General features: G+C 44.0%; 1 protein-coding gene across 1 annotated transcript in view; it reads left to right on the top strand.

Annotated features, from left to right (window-relative positions):
* The window catches only part of LOC120020698 (phosphatidylinositol 3-kinase regulatory subunit gamma-like), a 56,679-nt gene extending 36,557 nt beyond the window's left edge, over positions 1 to 20,122 (top strand). Inside the window, exons 4-16 of the mRNA XM_038964409.1 lie at positions 786 to 860; positions 1,213 to 1,350; positions 1,788 to 2,007; positions 2,615 to 2,700; positions 3,029 to 3,128; positions 5,247 to 5,345; positions 5,753 to 5,933; positions 6,504 to 6,629; positions 7,112 to 7,254; positions 7,467 to 7,643; positions 11,794 to 11,865; positions 18,613 to 18,786; positions 19,527 to 20,122. Coding sequence (XP_038820337.1) covers positions 786 to 860; positions 1,213 to 1,350; positions 1,788 to 2,007; positions 2,615 to 2,700; positions 3,029 to 3,128; positions 5,247 to 5,345; positions 5,753 to 5,933; positions 6,504 to 6,629; positions 7,112 to 7,254; positions 7,467 to 7,643; positions 11,794 to 11,865; positions 18,613 to 18,786; positions 19,527 to 19,710 — 1,775 coding nt within the window. The 3' untranslated portion in view covers positions 19,711 to 20,122. The remainder of the gene's footprint in view (positions 1 to 785; positions 861 to 1,212; positions 1,351 to 1,787; positions 2,008 to 2,614; positions 2,701 to 3,028; positions 3,129 to 5,246; positions 5,346 to 5,752; positions 5,934 to 6,503; positions 6,630 to 7,111; positions 7,255 to 7,466; positions 7,644 to 11,793; positions 11,866 to 18,612; positions 18,787 to 19,526) is intronic.
* The last annotated feature ends 5,008 nt before the right edge of the window (positions 20,123 to 25,130 follow it).

Raw genomic sequence — 25,130 nt, 5'->3', positions numbered from 1 at the left:
AATTTCCATATTTCACATGTACCAAAAAAACTAAATAGAAATTGACTTAAGTCTCTGGCAGACTTAACTCCTAAAGAACACAAAAAACATGAAGTACTGGGAGGGGGGTGGTATGTGGGATGTGGTGTTGGGTTAATTATTAATTTGTTAATTCTTCAGATGGTTAAAATGGTTAATGACACATTGGTGCGGCTGGCTTCCGGGTTGGAGGCGCGCTGTGTTAAGAAGCAGTGCGGCTTGGTTGGGTTGTGCTTCGGAGGACGCATGGCTTTCGACCTTCGTCTCTCCCGAGCCCGTACGGGAGTTGTAGTGATGAGACAAGATAGTAATTACTAGCGATTGGATACCACGAAAATTGGGGAGAAAAGGGGGGTAAAATAAAAAATAAAAAAATGTATCTGATGATTAATTTAACAGTCAATCATTTGAGATTTTATCCATTACAAAATAAATTATTTTTGTCTTGACCAAGAGTAATACCAAGTTAGCAATAATCACCTAGCTGTGTACCAAACAACACCCTATTCCCTACATAGTGCATTACTTAGTAGTGTAGGGTGCCATTTGGGATGTAGACTAAAACAGTTCCTCAAACTGAAACGACCGTTTCTTCCACACAGGTGTGTCTCTTCCGCTTTCCTCCATCTTAGCTCCCTGGAGTGTATTCATAATCACATCCCTAGGGTCTTTACATTTAATGTGACCTGTCTGTCATGTATACTGTAGAGGGTTTCTTTTGGAAGGACGATGAGCTAACGTCTCAAATCATCTTGATTCGTCTGCAGGTCTGGACTGCAAGACACTGTACAGGACACGTCTCGCATCCGCCTCAGATGGCCCAACACAGAGCCAGAGAGAGGGCGAGTTATTATTATCACTCTTCAGTTGTATTTGTTCTGTTAGAATTAGTAGTGATGTGTCATTAATCCTTGAAATGAAGAGCTTTGACTGACTGTTACATTTGTGGAGGTATTTCCAGTGACAACATTTTCTTTGTACTACTTGTATAAATAATGCATGTTCATACTTTTCTCACCCAGTGTATTGACTGGATACAACTTGCTAGTATCCTCTATAAATGTATGAATATCATGCAATGCATTCAAAATGCTCCCAATGCTTTCTTGGGAATTTCCATGTGACAAATCTGATTGAATTAAATCCATTTGGTCAGACCCGCTGACTGTTTCTCTCTCTCACCTCTTTCCCCAGAGGTGGAGTCGGGGCCTGGTAGTGACGTGGGCGCCGTGTCGGAGTGTTTACTCCGCTACCTGCGGGAGCTGCCGTCCCCCGTCATCCCCCCCGGTGTTTACCCAGACCTGCAGGCTGTGCTGCAGCAGGGCGCCGCGGGTACATGCCACATTTCACTCACCCCTGCTTGTGCGCAACCAGTGCCCCCCACCAACCCATCCCCAGCCCCGGCGAAACAGACCCAGGCAATAGCAAGTAACAGAATCGCATGAAGCCGAACGAGCAAACAGATAAATTGTATGGCGAGTCAATCACGTGCCCCCCTCCTGCCTGAGGGAATAGGCCCAGTGTGGAGTGCTGGGGATGAGCTAGTCACAGGCATCCCAGAAATGTTGTAACTTATATTGCTACCCTGGTCCCTGGTGATGTCCGGGACGGTGTGCGTGCCAGCATGCCTGTCTGCATATGAGAGAAAGAGAAGGGTGTGTGTGTGTGTGTGTGTGTGTGTGTTGAGAGAGTTCCTGTTTGTGTGTGCACTTGCGGGTGTGTGTGCGTAACGGGCTGCCGTAACACATGTGGTGTCCGTCCTCCCACAGACTGGTCCAAGGCTGTGGCGGCGAGCAGCAGTGGAGGCAGGGAGCTGAGCCTGGTCCTGGAGAGGGCCACCAGCATGCCCCTGCAACACCACCTCACCCTGCACTACCTGCTCACACACCTGGGTAAGGTGGTCCAGACCTCCCATCTTAATGGCCTGGACCTTCACACCCTGGGTCTGGTTTTTGGGCCGCTGCTGATCCGGCCCAGCTCCGCCACTGGGTGAGTAGGAGAATCCCATATCTAACATAAGAATAAAGGAGGTTGCATACTGTAAACAAGGCCCAACACACTTCAACATTCTTACGTTGGTTGTTTTTACAATGTTATAAAGTCACTTTCACATCACCCAGACAAACACCAACAAACAGGGTTGGGTCAGTGTACGCCGCTCGTCTGTGTTGGTTGGTGTTGTCCAATTCAGCATTTTCAATCAGCGTTTGGTGCTGTGTGCAGTGTGCAAGCAGTTTAATAGATTGCTTATTTTTAGTTGCTTTTCACTAGGTCTCAAAGCACTTTACATTGTATTGGGTAACTACTGTAACAGCAGCCATTTTGTGTCAGATTGCTGAGTTAACACATAGCCAGCGATATCCTCTTGAGACAGACAAGAGAGCTCCAACGTCACTGGGTGAGTGAAAGGACGTGACCGTTAGATCTCGCTAGCTCGTGCGACTCCAGAGGAAATCCATAAGGCCAAATGCTGTTACTACAGATTGCAGTCGAGTGCTTTTCCTCTCCCTACACAGCACCATGTGTTTGAATGACCTGCCGTTGACTGAACATCTTATGACCATGTGTCTGACTCCCTGCCGTTGTTGATTGACAGGTGGGAGGTGGGGGAGGAGTTCCCTGCACTGGCACTGGAGAGGCTTCTGATGGAGATGGCCATGGGACAGGAAGTCACGCACCCAGGTATTGATGGATAGATGCAGTGCTTCAAAATGGAGGGCTCCATAGAAATCAATATAGAAGCTAGAATGGATGGAAATACTGTTTTTAGAATAGAATGTATTTACTGTTTGCTCAACTTGTTTGCAATTGTTTTGCATTGGTAGTTTGCATTTGTTTGGTAATTGAATGAGTTAGTGCTGATTAGTACAGACTGATGAAATGTTCCCGGCAAAAAGTTGTATGTTTCGTGTGTCAGGATCTGTATGTTTGAATTAAATGTATTCTATTAATCAACTGTGATGCTTGTCAAAACCTTTCCTAACTAATGGGCGTCTCTGTTTATGTGTAGCTCTACCAGCCATGCCAGTAAAGGTCAAAGCTACAACTCCAGCCATGACTGAGAGCAGCATACTGAGTGATTCGGAGTGGTACTGGGGTGAAATCTCCAGGTAAAGAGCCATTCATGTAACAATAGCATTTCTAAATCAATGAAATTATTTAATACATCAACAAAATAGTAGGCCTATAGTTATAGTACTTATTTATCCAGTGTATGTCACGCCATGACCTTACAGATCCTTTTTATGTCTATTTGGGTTGGTTAGGGTGTGATTTGGGGTGGGTATTCTATGTTCTTTAGTTCTATTATTTTTCCGTGTGTGTTTGTGTGCACCTCGGTTGCGTCACGTTCTTTGCTGTTTACCTGTTTGTTGGATACGTTTTTCACTCCGATTTAAAAGATGTGGAACGACATGCACGCTGCGCCTTGGTTGTTTTATGACAGGGAGTTTGAGGATAGCGAGCGTGACAGAATTACCCACCACAAGAAGACCAAGCAGCGTGCGCCAACCTGGAGGACGAGTTGGACCGGGGAGGAGAGAATGGCAGAGGACAAGACCCGGTCACGGAAGCCCGAGAGGCAGCTCCCCAATTCTTTTGGGGGGGTGGCACACGGGGAGATTGGCGGAGTCGGAGTTTAGACCTGAGCCAACTCCCTGTGCTTACCGTGGGGAGCATGTGACTGGTCAGGCACTGTGTTATGGGGTGATGCGCACAGTGTCTCGAGTGAGCATTCACAGGCCGGTGTGCTCTGTGCCAGCGTCCCGCATTTGCCGGGTGAAAGTGGGCATCCAGCCAGAACGGGATGTGCCAGCTCTGCGCTCGAGACTTCCAGTGCGCCTCCACGGCCCAGTGTATCCGGTGCCTCGGCCAAGGACAAGGCCTCCTGTATGTCTCCCCAGCCTGGTGAGCCCTGTGGCAGATCCACGTACCAGACTGCCCATACGTCTCCTCACTCCAGTGATGATCCATGGCACGAAGCCTCCAGTGATGATCCATGGCAAGAAGCCTCCAGTGATGATCCATGGCACGAAGCCTCCAGTGATGATCCATGGCACGAAGCCTCTAGTGATGATCCATGGCACGAAGCCTCCAGTGATGATCCATGGCACGAAGCCTCCAGTGAGGAGTCATGGCAAGAAGCCTCCAGTGAGGAGTCATGGCACGAAGCCTCCAGTGAGGAGTCATGGCACGAAGCCTCCAACGAAGGCCTCCAGTCCGGAGCCTCCAGCGACGTTCTCCAGTCCGGAGCCTCCAGCGACGGCCTCCAGTCCGGAGCCTCCAGCGACGGCCTCCAGTCCGGAGCCTCCAGCGACGTTCTCCAGTCAGGAGCCTCCAGCGACGTCCTCCAGTCCGGAGCCCCCAGCAACGGCCTCCGGTCCGGAGCCTCCAGCGACGGTCCGGAGCCCCCAGCAACGGCCTCCGGTCCGGAGCCACCAGCGACGGTGCCCGGTCCGGGGCCCGCTACGAGGAATCCACCCCAGTCCAGAGCCCGCATCGAGGGTCCCCAGTCCGGGGTCGGCGACGAGGGTCCCCGCACCAGAGGTGCCACCAAAGTGGGGTGAGCCAGTGGTGGAGCGGGGTCTGCGTCCTGCACCTGAGCCGCCACCGTGGATAGATGCCCACCCAGACCCTCCCCTATAGGTTCAGGTTTTGCGGCCGGAGTCCGCACCTTTGGGGGGGGTACTGTCACGCCCTGACCTTAGAGATCCTTTTTATGTCTCTATTTGGGTTGGTCAGGGTGTGATTTGGGGTGGGTATTCTATGTTCTTTACTTCTATAATTTGTATTTCTATGTTTTGGCCGGGTAGGGTTCTCAATCAGGGACAGCTGTCTATCGTTGTCTCTGATTGAGAACCATACTTAGGTATCCCTTTTTCCACCTGTCTTGGTGGGAGGTTAACTTTGTTTTTGGCACATAGCCCTTTAGCTTCACGGTTGTTTTGGATTGTTTATTGTTTTTGTCGGCGTCATATAAATAAAGGAATATGTACGCTCACTACGCTGCACTTTGGTCTACTTCTGTTGACGGCCGTGACAGTGTACTACATTTTTGGGTGGATTAAAACAGGATTATAGTAAACATTATTGTGGATTGTAGTATAGGATACTCTGCACACATTGAACAGCCTATTATAATTGCGTGCAAGTGATTTAAGTTGTATTGTGAAGGATGTGGTGCTGTCATGAATTCCCAATTGCCTCTAACTGTGCTGTTGTGTTCCCAGGGAGGAAGTGAATGAGAAGATGAGAGACACTCCTGATGGGACGTTCATGGTCCGCGACGCCTCCAGCAAACTGGAGGGAGAGTACACACTGACCCTCAGGTGAGAGGCTGCCCCCAGTAGATTATATATAGATGTTATGTCAACAGGACCATTAACATTACCATTCCTGAACCTCTGTGAATACTTGATTCTGTGTATCATTTTCTATCTCCTTTTTGAATGTGGAATGTTTGCTATTGCGATACTTGGGACCCTTGTAGCTCAGTTGGTAGAGCATTGCGCTTGCAACACCAGGGTTGTGGGTTTGATTCCCACGGGGGGACCAGTATTAAAATGTATGCACTCATTACTGTAATTCGCTCTGGATAAGAGCATCTGTTAAATTACCAAAAATGTCAAATGTCTTGGGTTCACATTTGAAAAAGAGCAGAGTAAAAAAAATGTTAAGGAAAGAACTAGAACTACTTTCTAAAGGACTTAAGACTGATTTCTCAACCGTTCCACAGGAAAGGCGGAAACAACAAGCTGATCAAGGTCTGCCACCGGGAAGGTCGCTATGGCTTCTCAGAGCCTCTCACCTTTATCACGGTGGTGGAGCTCATCAACCACTACCGCCATGAGTCCCTGGCCCAGTACAACGCCAAGCTGGACACCCGGCTCCTCTACCCTGTATCCAAATTCCAGCAGGTACATACACTACATGAACAACAACTGAACAACATACAATTGTCCATGAAAATGAAAAAGTATTTTTGCTGGCCCACCTCTCTTGAGGCTACACAAAACCCTCCTGTAATTGATACTATGGTCATATTTGTGAAATATCTGAGGGGTTGCCATTTAGGCACCTGAAGTTCCAGCATAATGCATTTAAGTTAGAATGCAAGTTGGAATGCATGAACTTTTGATGCCAAAATGGAGAAAACAGTTCCTGCTGAATTTGTATTGCTGTCCTCCATCCTGAGTGGCTGCTTGGTGAGTATTCTCACTGACTGTTGGCTGACGTGAGAACCATATATTTAGAGAGTTAGGATATTGAGGTTTCTGCATTATGATCAATTTACATGACACTACATCCCCATGGGCAATGGTGACCAATAGCAGTTCACTGAATTTTCTGAATTTTTAACAATGCTATGCTCAAGATCCTCGTCATGAATTAATAAATGGAATGCTCAAAGGCGCTAACATGACGTCCTGTTTTAAAAGTTGCTCCAACTCTCTAAATATATGGCCCTGGCTAACATTTCTCCTCAGGAGCAGCTGGTGAAGGAGGACAGCACTGAGGCGGTGGGCGAGCAGTTGAAGGTGTACCACGAGCAGTACCAGGAGAAGAGCTGGGAGTACGACGTGCTCTACGAGGAGTACACACGCACCTCACAGGTCCTATATTGCTTATTATAAACTGGGTGGTTCGAGCCCTGAATGCTGATTGGCGGATATGACAAAACATTTATTTTAGTGCTCTAATTACATTGGTAACCAGTTTATAATAGCAATAAGGCACCTCGGGGGTTCGTGGCATATTGGCAATATACCACAGCTAAGGGCTATATCCTGGCACTCTGCATTGCATCGTGCTTAAGAACAGCCCTTAGCTGTGATATATTGGCCATATACCACACCCCCTCGGGCCTTATTGCTTTACTATACTGTAGGCATACTATACTGTATAGAGACTATTAGTCCACACTACTGACTTCTGGACCACCCGTCTCAAGCTCTGTCACAAAACGATTTGTCTTGTATTTGTCTTTTTTGTATCCTTCCTCTGTAACCAATGATGTGAAGGAACTGGTGAAAACGGCATGATGGAAAATCACATGCCTCCTGTTATGAGCTGATCCCGTTTGTGTCTCTGTCAGGAGCTCCAGATGAAGCGCACAGCCATCGAGGCCTTCAACGAGACCATCAAGATCTTCGAAGAGCAGTGTGAGACTCAGGAGCGCTACAGCAAAGAGACCATCGAGAAGTTCCGACGTGAAGGCAACGACAAAGAGATCCAGAAGTAACCATTTTGCCTATTCATAGTGACATGGGTATTTATACCACAGCCCGTATCAAACTAGTACCTATGTATGTATGTAGCATGTATTTTAAGCCAATTTTAAAACAACATTCAGTCAATGTATTGTAAAGAACAGTCAAACCAAACCAAAACCACTACAAATGAACCCCAGAGCAAAAACTGTTATGGAGCTTTCTTCCCACTCACTTCAGGATCCAAAGCAACTCGGAGCGTCTGAAGTCTCGGGTGACAGAGATCCACGACAGCAAGAGGAAGCTGGAGCAGGACCTGAAACAGCAGGCAACCGACAACAGAGAGATCGACAAGAGGATGAACAGCCTGAAACCAGACCTCATGCAGCTAAGGAAGATCAGGGACCAGTACCTGGTGTAAGAAAACACTATGCTGTACGATGCTATACTATCCCAGCCCTTACATTTATATTCGGTCTTTATCCAAGGACTCTTAGCTAGAACCTAGTTGGGTTAACCTTTTGGGACAGACATGGAAAAAACCCACATGGGCTACAACATGGGTCCTTATGGCTACATTTACACAGGCAGTCCAATTCTGTTTCTTTTTTCCACTAATTTGTCTTTTGACCAATCAGATCAGCTCTTTTGCCAATAATTGGGCAAGATCAGAATCGGGCTGCTTGTGTAAACGCAGCCAAGTGGACCCCTTACAATTTTTATAGGGCTACAGTAACCTTATTTGTTTTTCATTTGAAAGACTCTTTAATATTTTGGACCATTCAGAATCAGTTTTCTGGACAGTCTGTTCTAACAAGCCGATTTTAGCTAGCTCAATAATTTAACATGGTATTCATTTTAGTTCAGTTAGTGTAGGAGGCCAACTTTCTAATTTCAGTTTCATTTTACTACAAATTCCACAAACAAAACTTGAGTCCTTAAATTGATTCCACTCAAAAAAATACTTGATTCCTTCAAAATAATCCATTCCCAGCATATTGCAGCATGTGAATCGCAAATCATTTGCCAAGCAATTCCTGAACAATTCATCAGCATTCTGACAAATGGCAGCCGTCATTCTGATTCAGATTGTACTTGTCTGGGTAGCAATTAACATGGCTTGAAACTTGTACCGAGTAAGCCAACAGCCGATAAATACAGCGAGGGCCGTATAATTAGCTACTGAGAAATGTACATTCACAAAGAACGACATAGTCAACTCAGTGGTTCAAACATGTCATGAGTGTTTCTTTACTACTAACGCAAGCTTGTTCAGCAAGCAAGCCATTTTTGTTGGCTCCCATGCAAAATGAGCTAGCTAACAGTAACCAGTGTTGCCAACTTAGTGACTTTGTCACTATATTTAGCAACTATTCAGACCCTTCTAGCAACGCATTTCCCAAAAAATCGACTAGCGACTTTTTCTGGTGTTATTGGAGACTTTTGGAGACTGACGTGAAAGCACGTATCGTTTTTGCTCTTCTCAACGAGCAGCGGGTGCTGCTGTGGGCCCCATCCCCGTTCCAAAGAAGTCACAGGCGGCCCAGTCCTCGCGCAGCAGTCCCTCCCAGCTGCAGTCAGAGCAGGAGATGTTCACCCCTCCGCGTCCAGACTGCAAATGAATCGCGCATGCGGGAAGCCGCCGCTGGCTGATCCCGCCCTGGCTTACATTCAGGGCGGGATGTAAATGTAAAATGTTCTTTATCTAAAATAAATCACTACACATAAATATATCACTGCATTTGACTCACACAGCCTCAGTCACTTACTCACCTTATCCACTGTGTGTGTGCCTCTGTGACATAAGCTAAACATCTAGCTGGCTAGCTCATCATGTCTCAGTTTAAACTGTACACTCAAAAATACAGAAAGGAATGGGAATCAAACCCTGAATTCAAAGGCTGGTTGAAGCTGTTTATTGGAGATGATACACGGGCATGCTGCCTGTATTGTAAGGCTGATTTCTACGCCAAACTTGGTGATGTAAAAAAACACATGACAACTCAAAATCAAACTCAAAATGCAAAGCCTTATAACAGTTCCACCCAAAACAAGTTGCAATTTATGGTTTAAAAAATTGACTCTGCAATATAGTCTGAGGCCACCATGACATTAGCTATCACTGAACACTGTTCCATGCTGGCATGTGATCACATTGGAGAAGCATGTAGAGCTGCTTTCTCAGACTCCACTGCTGCTACCCACTTCAAAGTGTACAGAAATGATTAATGGTGTTCTAGCACCATACTTTCTGAAAAAGTTGGTCGCAGATGTGGGTGACCAGCGTTTCAGCCTCCTTCTCGATGAGTCCATGGATGTGTTTCTAAGTACCTGGGGGTTGTGATAAGGTACTTTAGTGACACCAAGCAGACAATTGTATCAACTTTTCTGGGGCTTGTTGAGTTGGAGGGAGGAGATGCCAAATCTATAGACCGTGCTGTTGTGGCTTTCCTCGAGAGGTGTTGTCTTAAAAAAGAGAAACTCCTGGGGATAGGGACTGACAATGCCTCTGTTATGACGGGGAATAACAATGGGGTCCATAAAGTCCTGAAGGAGGAGTATGGCCTCAACTATCTGGTTCTTATTCACTGTGTGCCGCTCTCTGCAGCTTGCTCATTTGTAGCTCTAAACATATTTAGGGTGTTTTTTTACTCACTTTTTGTCTCTCCCACGACGTTATTCCTCTCTCCTACAGCGTCCATCACAATTACATGCACATGGCCAATTATGCAAATTAGGTGATGACGTCATTTAGCGACTTCTAGCGACTTTTAGGACAGCCAATAGCTACTTTCCTTACTGAGGAGTTGGCAACACTGACAGGAACTAGCTCAACAATAAACCAAGGCCTAGTATGTTCATGACGCGGCTAGATAGCTACCTCGACAACAAGGAGGATTTTTGAGCTAGCTAGCCACATTGTTTCAGCTCGTCTTGAGTTAGAAACATAGCGTTAGCTAGCTTACTAGAAACAATGCCAAACATTAGCTAGCTATCGTTAGTTATAACAAGTCTGCAGCCAGGCAACATCAGAAAATACCAAAACTGATTAGCTAGCTAACCACACAAAAAACATCACATATAGTCCATTCCACTTACCGGTCAAATCACTTTGTAGATTCCCAGCTCCCGTTGTCTTGCCTTGACATGGAGTTAGAACCCCAACGTTTACTGTACAGTCTTTGGTTTAGCGCCTGAATTTGAAATTCCGTCATATGCCCTTGCTCCTCAAAATATTGAATGTGCATGAGTCTTTAAAGAAAATGTGACAGCACGCACTAGCTAATGGCTTTTCAGGCAAACATTATGTTGAGAGGAATTTCACCAGCATGATATAATACGTCACAATTAAACCCGCACGAACATGAAAATGTTGACACAACTTTGTTATTTTAGCTTCTCTGCATTTCATTAGTTGGCATTTTTACAGCGCATTAAAAAAGTATTCAGGGCCCATTTTGGACCCACACTGTAACCCACGGGTTTTCTCCATAGACAGGTTTTCTTTTTTTCTTCTTTTTTTTTCTTCTTTTTTTTATCCCCTATTCCCAATTTTTCGTGGTATCCAATCGCTAGTAATTACTATCTTGTCTCATCGCTACAACTCCCGTACGGGCTCGGGAGAGACGAAGGTCGAAAGCCATGCGTCCTCCGAAGCACAACCCAACCAAGCCGCACTGCTTCTTTAACACAGCGCGCCTCCAACCCGGAAGCCAGCTGCACCAATGTGTCGGAGGAAACACCGTGCACCTGGCCCCCTTGGTTAGCGCGCACTGCGCCCGGCCCGCCACAGGAGTGCGATGAGACAAGGATATCCCTACCGGCCAAACCCACCCTAACCCGGACGACGCTAGCCCAATTGTGCGTCGCCCCACGGACCTCCCGGTCGCGGCCGGCTGCGACAGAGCCTGGGCGCGAACCCAGAGACTCTGGTGGCGCAGTTAGCACTGCGATGCAGTGCCCTAGACCACTGCGCCACCCGGGAGGCCCATAGACAGGTTTTCTAATGCATGACTCAGGTGCTATGCCCAACGGGGTCCCAGAGACAATCCCTGGCCATATTCACACCAGCTAACCCCTTTGTAAATGGTAAAGGGCCCATTTGGGACCTATGGGTTTGCCTGTGTGTGACTTAAATGGTTAACCCGATTGGGTCCCAATCATAATTCCTGAAAAACTAACACCAGATTGCCAATGGGAAAAATTATTCAGGGCCCATTTGGGACCCATGTTATAGTCCACATGGGTTTTCCCATGTGCGACCCTGGTAGTAGGCCCAACTGGGTCCCATAGACAGACAGACCCTGACTATATTCACTTGGTTTTTCCATATCTTGCCCAAAAGGTCAACCCAAATGTGTACCAGCTAAGATAACCATGTAGAGCCATTGCTCCCCACCTGGACATGTTGGTTGGGGGAGCTATACAATGCTAGGCTATACAATGCTAGGCTATGCAATGCTAGGCTATACAATGCTATGTTATGCTTCTTATTATTTTCTATTAGTATTTTTGTGAACTGAATTGAAGAGGAATGGAGTCAAATTCTCTTTCTTTGGTCTTGCAGGTGGTTGACACAGAAGGGGACGAGGCAGAAGAAGATTAATGAATGGCTGGGCATAAAGAACGAGGCAGAAGAGTAAGTGATGAAGAAGGAATGTTTGGCAAGTGATTAGATCGCTTGTTAAGAGCTACATACATGGGCAGGAGCGGACTGGAACCAGAAATCGGCTCTTGCATTTCTAATACACCCGCCCATTTTACCCCCATTATAATTTTGCTTCAAAAAAGTTGTTGGACAGGCCTAAAAAGGCTAAAAATTAACCAGCCCATCTGGCATTTACACATCTGACCATCTGTAAATGTTGAATTTGAAACTGTTGCCTTGTATTCTGTATTGACGTCAAATTTATGTCATATTCTGGTTGTAAAAATACATTTTATAAAATTACATAGTTACATCATTGCAACCAATTCTGCCCACTGACAATGATCATGTTGTCTTTCTTTAAAAGGCCCAAGGCTTTTAAACTCTGCACCATCTCCCCAAACGTCTGCAGCACCAAAATACATCTAATAATAAACCTAAAACTGTTATAAAGGATTTAGAAAGACATCCAGTAAGACGATGAGTCATTAACCCCCCCATCTTTGGGCTCCCGAGTGGCGCAGCGGTCTAAGGCACTGCATCTCAGTGCAAGAGGCGTCACTGCATTCCCTGGTTCGAATCCAGGCTGCATTACATCCGGCCATGATTGGGAGTCCCATTGGGCCAACACCTCCTTTGGCCGCTTTTCCTTCCAGTTCTCTGCTGCCAGTGACTGGAACGAATTGCAAAACTCGCTGAAGCTGGAGACTTATATTTCCCTCACTAACTTTAAACATCAGCTATCTGAGCAGCTAGCCGATCGCTGCAGCTGTACATAGTCCATCTGTAAATAGCCAACCCAATCTACCTACCTCAACCCCATATTGTTTTTATTTACTTTTCTGCTGTTTTGCACACCAGTATCTCTACTTGCACATCATCATCAATCAATCAATCAATCAAGTTTATTTTATATAGCCCTTCGTACATCAGCTAATATCTCGAAGTGCTGTACAGAAACCCAGCCTAAAACCCCAAACAGCAAGCAATGCAGGTGTAGAAGCACGGTGGCTAGGAAAAACTCCCTAGAAAGGCCAAAACCTAGGAAGAAACCTAGAGAGGAACCAGGCTATGAGGGGTGGCCAGTCCTCTTCTGGCTGTGCCGGGTGGAGATTATAACAGAACTATGCCAAGATGTTCAAAAATGTTCATAAGTGACAAGCATGGTCAAATAATAATCATGAATAATTTTCAGTTGGCTTTTCATAGCCGATCATTAAGAGTTGAAAAACAACAGGTCTGGGACAGGTGGCGGTTCCATAACCGCAGGCAGAACAGTTGAAACTGGAATAGCAGCAAGGCCAGGCGGACTGGGGACAGCAAGGAGTCATCATGCCCGGTAGTCCTGACGTATGGTCCTAGGGCTCAGGTCCTCCGAGAGAAAGAAAGAGAGAAGGAGAAAATTAGAGAGAGCCAAGATTTTCAAAATGTTCATAAATGACAAGCATGGTCAAATAATAATCAGGAATAAATGTCAGTTGGCTTTTCATAGCCGATCATTAAGAGTTGAAAACAGCAGGTCTGGGACAGGTAGGTGTTCCGTAACCGCAGGCAGAACAGTTGAAACTGGAATAGCAGCAAGGCCAGGCGGACTGGGGACAGCAAGGAGTCATCATGCCCGGTAGTCCTGACGTATGGTCCTAGGGCTCAGGTTCTCAGAGAGAGAAAGAAAGAGAGAACGAGAGAATTAGAGAGAGCATACTTAAATTCACACAGGACACTGGATAAGACAGGAGAAGTACTCCAGGTATAACCAACTGACCCTAGCCCCCCGACACATAAACTACTGCAGCATAAATACTGGAGGCTGAGACAGGAGCGGTCAGGAGACACTGTGGCCCCATCCGAAGATACCCCCGGACAGGGCCAAACAGGAAGGATATAACCCCACCCACTTTGCCAAAGCACAGCCCCCGCACCACTAGAGGGATATCTTCAACCACCAACTTACAATCCTGAGACAAGGCCGAGTATAGCCCACAAAGATCTCCACCACAGCACAAACCAAGGGGGGGCGCCAACCCAGACAGGAAGATCACGTCAGTAATTCAACCCACTCAAGTGACGCACCCCTCCTAGGGACGGCATGAAAGAGCACCAGTAAGCCAGTGACTCAGCCCCTGTAATAGGGTTAGAGGCAGAGAATCCCAGTGGAGAGAGGGGAACCGGCCAGGCAGAGACAGCAAGGGCGGTTCGTTGCTCCAGAGCCTTTCCGTTCACCTTCACACTCCTGGGCCAGACTACACTCAATCATATGACCTACTGAAGAGATAAGTCTTCAGTAAAGACTTAAAGGTTGAGACCGAGTCTGCGTCTCTCACATGGGTAGGCAGACTGTTCCATAAAAATGGAGATCTATAGGAGAAAGCCCTGCCTCCCGCTGTTTGCTTAGAAATTCTAGGGACAATTAGGAGGCCTGCGTCTTGTGACCGTAGCGTACGTATAGGTATGTACGGCAGGACCAACTCGGAAAGATAGGTAGGAGCAAGCCCATGTAACGCTTTATAGGTTAACAGTAAAACCTTGAAATCAGCCCTTGCCTTAACAGGAAGCCAGTGTAGGGAAGCTAGCACTGGAGTAATATGATCAAATTTCTTGGTTCTAGTCAGGATTCTAGCAGCCGTATTTAGCACTAACTGAAGTTTAATAAGTGCTTTATCCGGGTAGCCGGAAAGTAGAGCATTGCAGTAGTCTAACCTAGAAGTAACAAATGCATGGATAAATTTTTCTGCATCATTTTTGGACAGAAAATTTCTGATTTTTGCAATGTTACGTAGATGGAAAAAAGCTGTCCTTGAAACAGTCTTGATATGTTCGTCAAAAGAGAGATCAGGGTCAAGAGTAACGCCGAGGTCCTTCACAGTTTTATTTGAGACGACTTTACAACCATCAAGATGAATTGTCAGATTTAACAGAAGATCTCTTTGTTTCTTGGGACCTAGAACAAGCATCTCTGTTTTGTCCGAGTTTAAAAGTAGAACGTTTTCAGCCATCCACTTCCTTATGTCTGAAACACAGGCTTCTAGCGAGGGCAATTTTGGGGCTTCACCATGTTTCATTGAAATGTACAGCTGTGTGTCATCCGCATAGCAGTGAACGTTAACATTATGTTTTCGAATAGCATCCCCAAGAGGTAAAATATATAGTGAAAACAATAGTGGTCCTAAAACGGAACCTTGAGGAACACCGAAATGTACAGTTGATTTGTCAGAGGACAAACCATTCACAGAGACAAACTGATATCTTTCCGACAGATAAGATCTAAACCAGGCCAGAACTTGTCCGTGTAGACCAATTTGGGTTTCCAGTCTCTCCAAAAGAATGTGGTGATCGATGGTGTCAAAGGCAGCACTAAGGTCTAGTAGCACGAGGACAGATGCAGAGCCTCGGTCTGACGCCATTAAAAGGTCATTTACCAGCTTCACAAGTGCAGTCTCAGTGCTATGATGTGGTCTAAAACCAGACTGAAGCATTTCGTATACATTGTTTGTCTTCAGGAAGGCAGTGAGTTGCTGCGCAACAGCTTTTTCAAAATTTTTTGAGAGGAATGGAAGATTCGATATAGGCCGATAGTTTTTTATATTTTCCGGGTCAAGGTTTGGCTTTTTCAAGAGAGGCTTTATTACTGCCACTTTTAGTGAGTTTGGTACACATCCGGTGGATAGAGAGCTGTTTATTATGTTCAACATAGGAGGGCCAAGCACAGGAAGCAGCTCTTTCAGTAGTTTAGTAGGAATAGGATCCAGTATGCAGCTTGAAGGTTTAGAGGCCATGATTATTTTCATCATTGTGTCAAGAGATATAGTACTAAAACACTTAAGTGTCTCTCCCGATCCCAGGCCCTGGCAGAGCTGTGCAGATCCAGGACAGCTAAGCCCTGGAGGAATACGCAGATTCAAAGAAGAGTCCGTAATTTGCTTTCTAATGGTCATGATCTTTTCCTCAAAGAAGTTCATGAATTTATTACTGCTGAAGTGAAAGCAATCCTCTCTTGGGGAATGCTGCTTTTTAGTTAGCTTTGCAACAGTATCAAAAAGAAATTTTGGATTGTTCTTATTTTCCTCGATTAAGTTGGAAAAGTAGGATGATCGAGCAGCAGTGAGGGCTCTTCGGTACTGCACGGTACTGTCTTTCCAAGCTAGTCGGAAGACTTCCAGTTTGGTGTGGCGCCATTTCCGTTCCAATTTTCTGGAAGCTTGCTTCAAAGCTCGGGTATTTTCTGTATACCAGGGAGCTAGTTTCTTATGACAAATGTTTTTCGTTTTTAGGGGTGCAACTGCATCTAGGGTATTGCGCAAGGTTAAATTGAGTTCCTCAGTTAAGTGGTTAACTGATTTTTGTCCTCTGACGTCCTTGGGTAGGCAGAAGGAGTCTGGAAGGGCATCAAGGAATTTTTGTGTTGTCTGAGAATTTATAGCACGACTTTTGATGCTCCTTGGTTGGGGTCTGAGCAGATTATTTGTTGCGATTGCAAACGTAATAAAATGGTGGTCCGATAGTCCAGGATTATGTGGAAAAACATTAAGATCTACAACATTTATTCCATGGGACAAAACTAGGTCCAGAGTATGACTGTGGCAGTGAGTAGGTCCAGAGACATGTTGGACAAAACCCACTGAGTCGATGATGGCTCCGAAAGACTTTTGGAGTGGGTCTGTGGACTTCTCCATATGAATATTAAAATCACCAAAAATTAGAATATGATCTGCTATGACTACAAGGTCTGATAGGAATTCAGGGAACTCAGAGAGGAACGCTGTATATGGCCCAGGAGGCCTGTAAACAGTAGCTATAAAAAGTGATTGAGTAGGCTGCATAGATTTCATGACTAGAAGCTCAAAAGACGAAAACGTCATTTTTTTTTTTGTAAATTGAAATTTGCTATCGTAAATGTTAGCAACACCTCCGCCTTTGCGGGATGCACGGGGGATATGGTCACTAGTGTAACCAGGAGGTGAGGCCTCATTTAACACAGTAAATTCATCAGGCTTAAGCCATGTTTCAGTCAGGCCAATCACATCAAGATTATGATCAGTGATTAGTTCATTGACTATGACTGCCTTTGAAGTGAGGGATCTAACATTAAGTAACCCTATTTTGAGATGTGAGGTATCACGATCTCTTTCAATAATGGCAGGAATGGAGGAGGTCTTTATCCTAATAAGATTGCTAAGGCGAACACCGCCATGTTTAGTTTTGCCCAACCTAGGTCGAGGCACAAACACAGTCTCAATGGGTATGGCTGAGCTGACTACACTGACTGTGCTATTGGCAGACTCCACTAAGCTGGCAGGTTGGCTAACAGCCTGCTGCCTGGCCTGCACCCTATTTCATTGTGGAGCTAGAGGAGTTAGAGCCCTATCTATGTTGGTAGATAAGATGAGAGCACCCCTCCAGCTAGGATGGAGTCCGTCACTCCTCAGCAGGTCAGGCTTGGTCCTGTTTGTGGGTGAGTCCCAGAAAGAGGGCCAATTATCTACAAATTCTATCTTTTGGGAGGGGCAGAAAACAGTTTTCAACCAGCGATTGAGTGCTGAGACTCTGCTGTAGAGCTCGTCACTCCCCCTAACTGGGAGGGGGCCAGAGACAATTACTCGATGCCGACATCTTTCTAGCTGATTTACACGCTGAAGCTATGTTGCACTTGGTGACCTCTGACTGTTTCATCCTAACATCGTTGGTGCCGACGTGGATAACAATATCTCTATACTCGCCAGATTTAGCTTTAGCCAGCACCATCTTTAGATTAGCCTTAACGTCGGTAGCCCTGCCCCCTGGTAAACAGTGTATGATCGCTGGGTGATTCGTTTTAAGTCTAATACTGCGGGTAATGGAGTCGCCAATGACTAGGGTTTTCAATTTGTCAGAGCTAATGGTTGGAGCCTTCGGCGTCTCAGACCCCGTAACGGGAGGAGTAGAGACAAGAGAAGACTCGGCCTCAGACTCCGACTCGCTACATAATGGGGAGAACCGGTTGAAAGTTTCTGTCGGCTGAATGAGCGACACCAGTTGAGCATTCCAACAGCATTTCCCTCCAGAAGCCATGAGAAAGTTGTCCGGCTGCGGGGACTGTGCGGGGGGGTTTATACTAACGTTACTATCTGTACTTACTGGTGGCACAGACGCTGTTTCTTCCTTTCCTACACTGAAATTACCCTTGCCTAACGATTGTGTCTGAAGCTGGGCTTGCAGCTATCCTCGCCGTAAGGCGATCGTTCTCCTGTATATTATGAGTACAGCGACTGCAATTAGAAGACATCATGTTAATGTTACTACTTAGCTTCGGCTGTTGAAGGTGCTGACGAACCATGTCCAGATAAAGCGTCCGGAGTGAAAAAGTTGAATGAGGGAAAAAAGTTGCGATGGAAAAACTAAAAATATAAACGGTAATTAAAAAGAAAAAAAAAAAGAAAAAACGTAAAGTTGTCAGCTAGCAAAGTAAAGTTGGCAACAAAACGCACAGCAACAAAACGCACAGCAACACGTCTGCAAATTCAAGAGGAACTCATTGACCCTCATTGACCCTCATCTGCTCATCTATCACTCCAGTGTTAATTTGCTAAATTGTAACTACTTCGCTACTATGGTCTATTTATTGCCTACCTCCTCACGCCATTTGCACACACTGTATATAGACTTGGAATAAAATTTAAAATTGTAAATAAGAATTTGCTCTTAACTAACTTGCCTAATTAAATAAAGGTTAAATCTGTTTTCTTTTTTATCTCCCTCCTACAGCTCCTACTGGCTGGTGGAGGAGGACGAAGGCTCGCCCCACCATGACGACGGCACCTGGTACATGGGCGACATCAAGCGCACCCAGGCAGAGGAGCTGCTGAGGGACAAGTGTGACGGCACCTTCCTCATCCGAGAGAGCCAGACGCAGAAGGGCTCCTATGCCTGCTCTGTAGTGTGAGTGTTTATTTCAATGTGTTACATATCCTTTTGTGTCAGTCGAAAGAGCTAAGATTATTCATTGATGGGTTGATCTATTTAAAATTGGCAAGTAGGAATATAGTATGTGGTTGTAACTAAAACTAAAACATACTATATCCCTATTCTTACTTGCTAATTTTAAATAGATGTTGTTGGCATCCCCTCAAATGACAATTGTACACTGTGCCATTGATTTAAGGGGACACCAGTAGACAACAAAGGGGAGACCCACATAGCTACTGCACTGTAAAAACAATCCTGTCGTTTTTACGGTAACTTATTGTCAGCCAGTTACCCGTAAGTTATTGTAAAAAAATAAATAAATAAAAAAGTACAGTATTCTACCTTAAATTCCATTGAAACTTTGGTTTAACAGTACATTGTAAACTTTACAGTTGCTTTGTAATTCTACATAATATATTGTACCTTTTTTACAGTAACTTACAGGTAACTGGCTGCCAGTAAGTTACCGTAAAAACAACAGGATGTTTTTTACAGTGTGGAGTAGGTCAAAGCTGTGCCCTGGAAAACCTTAGTAGCGCATGGGTGAAGTTGGGGCTTGTGATGATTGTGAATTTCCTTTCTTTTTTTGGCTTCAGACCAACCCTAACGTATAACTTAAAATGTTGTTTTTGTTTTTAATTACTAAGGAAACATTTGTGACATTTGACCTTTTGTTTGTTTGCATAAAACTGTAATCGCTCTGTCTCCCCCAGTGTGGACGGCGACGCCAAGCACTGCGTCATCTACAAGACGGACAAAGGCTATGGCTTTGCCGAGCCCTACAACCTTTACAGCTCCCTGAAGGACCTGGTGCTCCACTACAAGCACGAGTCCCTGGTCCAACACAACGACCAGTTGAATGTAACCCTGGCCTACCCGGTCCTCACCCAGACCTAGCAGCAGCACCCCAGATGAGGGGCAGCGTGGCATGACGACCCCCAATGGAGACCAGAGCTTCTAAAGCATGGCAAATCAAGCACACTACGTACTACAGTACCAACCACAGTAAACATGAGACAAAAAACATAGACGTGTTCGTAGACGAAAAACAACATAAGCACACAGTTATGATATAAGCTTTCAGACCATAGTTAGAAGAGCGAGAGGGAGTGAGAGAGGAAAGGAGAGAGTCGGGAAGCTAGAGGGTAAAGATACTGGATGTAGAATAGATTTTTGGGGGAAGGGAAGTTGATGCCAGCTTTCAGATGCATGGTGCTGAAAAGGAGGGCTGGGGTGGAGGGTCAAACTGTTAGATTCTATAAAAAGCTTGCTTAAGTGCCATAGAGAGCCTTGATTGACCACAAGCCTGTGTTGGGAAAGAAGGGGACTGTGGGGTGGGTGGGTTGGTGCTGGGAGGGAGGGAGAGCAAACTACAGCTTTAGAAATATATATATATATATATATATATATATATATATATATATATATATATATATATATATATATATTGTTTTTTAAGTCCAATTTCCATGAAACTGCCGTGGGCTCTCCTCCAGTTTGTTGTAAGATATAAATTCTTTATGAAAAGAGATGTGATATATTTGGTGTATTGTGAATATATAGATGATATTCACAATAGATCAAATATATAGTGTATTGATGAATACAGTTTCTAAAGGGATTCAAGTTTCCCTTTTCCGTTTAATCATGGCTAGTGGAGAAATCCCTCCAAGCTCGTTTCTACATTTCTGTTCTAGTCAGGATTGGGCTCAATTCCATTTAGATTCCAGTCATTTCAGGAAGTACACGGAAATTCCAATTCCAATGGTCTTTAATGCTTTTCAATGAGGAACATTTTACATTGGAATTTAATATACTTTCTGAATTGAGTGGAATTCAAATGGAATTGACCCCAACTCTGCTTCTAGTGCTTTCTTTTATACTGTAGCCTATAGCCATGATTGACTATGGTATTACTGTTAGTATTCATGGTGTTTTTATTTCTACATGAATATACAGAGCATCAATCTATTGGATCTTAACTCTCGGTACTTAGTCTCTAGGAAGCCTGTCTAGTACAATGTTCTTCTCACAAGCGTTTGCTTTTGTCACAGCGTTACTACTACTCACAGTACTTCCTCTTTGAGCTTGACTGTTGTTTTTATTTGACACAAGCTTGATTCACAGAGCTGTAGAACATTGTTGTACATAAGAAAAAAAACAGATTATTGTAGAAAGCCGTTATGACCCATATATCTACAGACAGTAACAGGCAGTGTGACTGTCAGTCTAAAAGCTGTATTTGCTGTACGTAACCATGCAAACAGAAAGTATTGAATGCTTTCCTTCCCAACTGTGTCCCCCCGCAGGGGAAACTGCTGGAGGATGCGCAGTATCCAGCTAAACTTGAGCCAAATGAAGGATGTCTTTCATGTAGCAAAAACAATATCTGATCCGTTTTGAGCATGACCACAGAGATTCGAGAGAATTTCTATAAGTACAGAATGCATGTAAATCCTTCTTTTGGATAGTACCTAGAAACTCGCCCTAGTACTCGTGCTGTTTTAAGTGTGTACGTCTCATGTCGTAGACCAGTATAATGCACAAACAATAGTAAGTGAATAAGAATACATGGAGATTTACAGACACACTCAGTGTGGAGTGAATCCCTCCACAGGTACTGAGCAGTACTTTTGTTGTGTGGCTTCAGGGACTTACTCTGCCAATGCTTCTATTCCTTTTCCATAGCATAGACTTTGTTTGTGTGAATACACTTCAGCCAAAATTTGAAGGTTGATTCTTGACTTGAAAGTGAAAATCCACTCAAACTATCTTTGGTATTTTTTTTTTTTCATTAGTCCACTTGATACAGTCCCAAAACATTTTAGGACTGTATCAACAGAAAAAAATCTAAACAATTTTATTGAATGGATTTTCCCTTTAAAGAAACATCATGTAATGAAACTGAGGATATCGAGGATTTAAATTTGGTGACTTGATTTAAGTGCTGCATTTAGATTCGTTGAGAAAGAGGGAACATTTGTAGAATGATGGCCACTCCTTTTTGGGCAGTTCTAAACATGATCATTTGCTCAAAGTGTGATTTATTTTTGCTCTTTTGGTAATACAGATTAAGTATGATGCGTAAATATTGCAATTGAACAGTCATGCAAGTGGATTGGTTAATTAGTTATAGGAAATTAGATGGTACAAATGTTGGTTGGAGACAAAAAATTATGTTAAGGATAAATACATTGGTACTGTTTAATGGTGCTTTGCACAGTTCTTGGCCAGAAGACTAGACAAGAATTAAACTCAAAGTGACATTAGTTGGGTGTCTTGAGAGGGATATAAAAGAGTGTGAATCACAAAGTTAAGAAGTGCCTTCTCTGTCTCTGTTACTTAGCTCTTGTCTTTTTGTCAGAAGAGCTTCTCTCCTGTAGACAGAGCCACAGTGTACTGTAGTCTTTGCTTAAAAACGACCCGCACTAAATTCTTCCGCTTCTGTTCGCTACATACTTTAGTCCGAGACTACCATCATTGAAGTCATTTGTGGTGAGGAGGGGCGTTGTGCAAAATAAAGCAATCAGCGATTAGATTGTCTCTAACCAATTAGTGTCAAAGCCAATGACGAATTTTCAAACCGCCGCTTTACCCACGTGTTCTGGCTCTGGCCCAATCCATCGGTTTCTGGACCAATCAGGTGGCACCGAAATATATTTGCATTCGGGGTCGGGGAGGTATTGCGTAAGAAACTAACGTCCAGGGGTGTGGCATAGCGTTTGGCTGGAGCAAGGAGTCTGAGTAGCCAAGCAACTAATGTCAACCCCTGAAGAGAACTGGCAAATGAGCATAGTTATCGTCTTTCCTTTAGTGTGTGTGTGTGTGTGTGTGTGTGTGTGTGTGTGTGTGTGTGCTGCGAGTTATGGAGGTTGTTTGTTTAGTTATGCTTCTCTTTTGTTCTTTTTTTGTGACTGGGGCTATTTCTTGGTGCTCTTCAGTGAGCGAGGCAGATTCCTTTGGGGTTTGTTGTATAGTTTATTGAATCAAACCTAGAGTGGATAGAAATGTGAATACACAGTCGTAGCCCAACACCGCGTTTTGTTGAATAAGCCGAATCTCATTCGATAAGCACTCAATTGAATGCATGCAGTTTTTCTGTGTTTTCACATCAATACCCTGTGAATTCAGATCCCGTTTACCCAGCTACTGACGTATTTATTTACAGTCCCGTCGGACCATCATTTTGTTAATGTGCTTTTTCCTGTTCCACACTCCTTAATTGAGTGTGTCTAGGTCTAAAAAAAGTCTGAATTAATTCTAAACCATGTCAGTGAAGCTCAGTAAGCCATGATAGTGTTTTTTTATTAAGCGTCTCATGTCAGGGATGTTTTATCTGACTTTCTTTGTGAATCAAAGTGAAAACCCGTTAGTGTCCCCTTACACAATACATAGGGTGGAGGCATGACAAACTTTGAAATAGTAGCCTGTATTCTGAACCTGTTTTGAAATTGACATTGAGGCAAGAGGGACTAATGTCCATTATTGCTGTTTTTCATGATTAAATTGTTTAACTGTATATACTATAAAACTGTGTTCCGTGTCTGGTTTTGATTGTGTCAGGCCTACCCATTTCCCATTTGAAAATGGGTGACCCGTTTCAAACCAAATGAAAGGGAAGCTAGCTAATATGCAATCGGTGTAATTGGTCGGTCCTCAGCTCTCTAATGCTATATGAATGTCATGGAGTCACATTAACGTCACTTGCATTAACATTACTGTTAACATTTGTGCAGTGATCGTGTTTCAGTGGTCGTGCCCAATGAGATTGGTTTGCGGATGAGGGTGAGTTGACCGTTGTTGTGCTTTGACTTGGAGCAGAAGTTGCTTTGAATTGTCCTTTACCCTGTTATCGTGAAACAGCATGTGTCTGAGCACCCGCCAAAATGATCAGATGAATTACCCATTATTGCTTATCTCTGGTACAAAATACCTGTAATAAGGTATCATACTTCTACCATATAATTTACTGAATACAAGTAATTAACATTTATTACATTTGATGAATATTTAGGTTTGAAGCATATTTGGAAGAAATATATAGAAATATATCTTGACATATTGTTTTGGGTTATATATTCTGATTTAATTATGCTGGAAACGGATCAGAAACAGACGCTAACTTAATCAGAGCTTAGATGCTAACGCGTCTATTCACGTGCCACAGCAGCATTTCATCAGTGGGCCAAGTGGTTTCTAGTTTCCAGAAACTGAGCTTTATCATAATCAACAGCAAGCTTCCCTTCTTTTTTGTGGTTCTATTGATTTTAATTGACCCACAATAATTATAATGAAGAGGAGGCAGGCTCATCTATGTTTAAAATGAAGCTCTCAATCTAGTTGTCCATGATGATATCATACTGATTGGTCAACCTTGGCCCCATTTAACCAACTCACACATATGTGTTTGTATCAAGTCTGAGTCGAGATTATCAGTAGCCTTGACACCAGTGTCTTTCAGCAAAGCTCCATTGTTGCTATCCTACCAAGGGCGGTGACAACAGAGCTGACCAGCACTGGGACTAGCTGCTATCTAGACTACAGCCTGTATATTTTTAAGATGATAAGATTGTTTTTCTAAGCAGAAAATAGTTTCCTATACAGATCTGCTTTGTCCATAGGATGGGGAAAGCACCCTTTATTTTCATTTATTTCAGATCATGGTGGCAATTATTTTTATTTTGACATGAACGTGTATTCTCAGTTTGAGATTCTGGTTGTGTTTTTTATTTAGCAAAAGGAGGCAGTTTGAAAGTTTCACCAGGGGAGTGTTTGAGATGGTATGAAAATAATGTATGATTCGAAGAGCGGGGCATTTATTAATCATTGGATAAAGTCCCCCCAAATGCACTAGAAAACACATACTTTATACCATCCAAACATGTTGCCAACAACAATAGTTAAGGTACAAATGTAAATGGTTCAGCAACACTCCTTCGGTGAATAACAGACCTTTGTACATGGAACAATGATGGCATTAGAAAGTGTTCCTTTAAGGTGCCTGAGTAGGGTTTGTTTTTAATTTGGCTTTTAAGCTAATTGATTTGTCTGTCCAAGTGTTTGTTTTGTTTGTTTTTGTTTGTTAATGATAACCGTACAGAATCTATCAAATAAGCTAGCTTGAATATTTTCCTCCATACAGAAAAGTACAAATGTTTACGATATCTAATTAACCAAATAGCAAGTATGCGTTTGAGAATCAATCTGTCTGTCACTAAAAATGACTGATAGATTGATTTGATTTATTTCTTTCCTCTGTCATTTTAAACTTGAAGATGTTATGACTGCTTATTCTTTTGTTTAGATGTTGTTGTTTT

Source organism: Salvelinus namaycush, chromosome 25, assembly GCF_016432855.1.
Source record: "Salvelinus namaycush isolate Seneca chromosome 25, SaNama_1.0, whole genome shotgun sequence".
Classification (NCBI taxonomy): domain Eukaryota; kingdom Metazoa; phylum Chordata; class Actinopteri; order Salmoniformes; family Salmonidae; genus Salvelinus; species Salvelinus namaycush.
The sequence above is the reverse complement of the archived record's forward strand: the minus strand, read 5'-3'. Positions and strand labels throughout refer to the sequence as shown.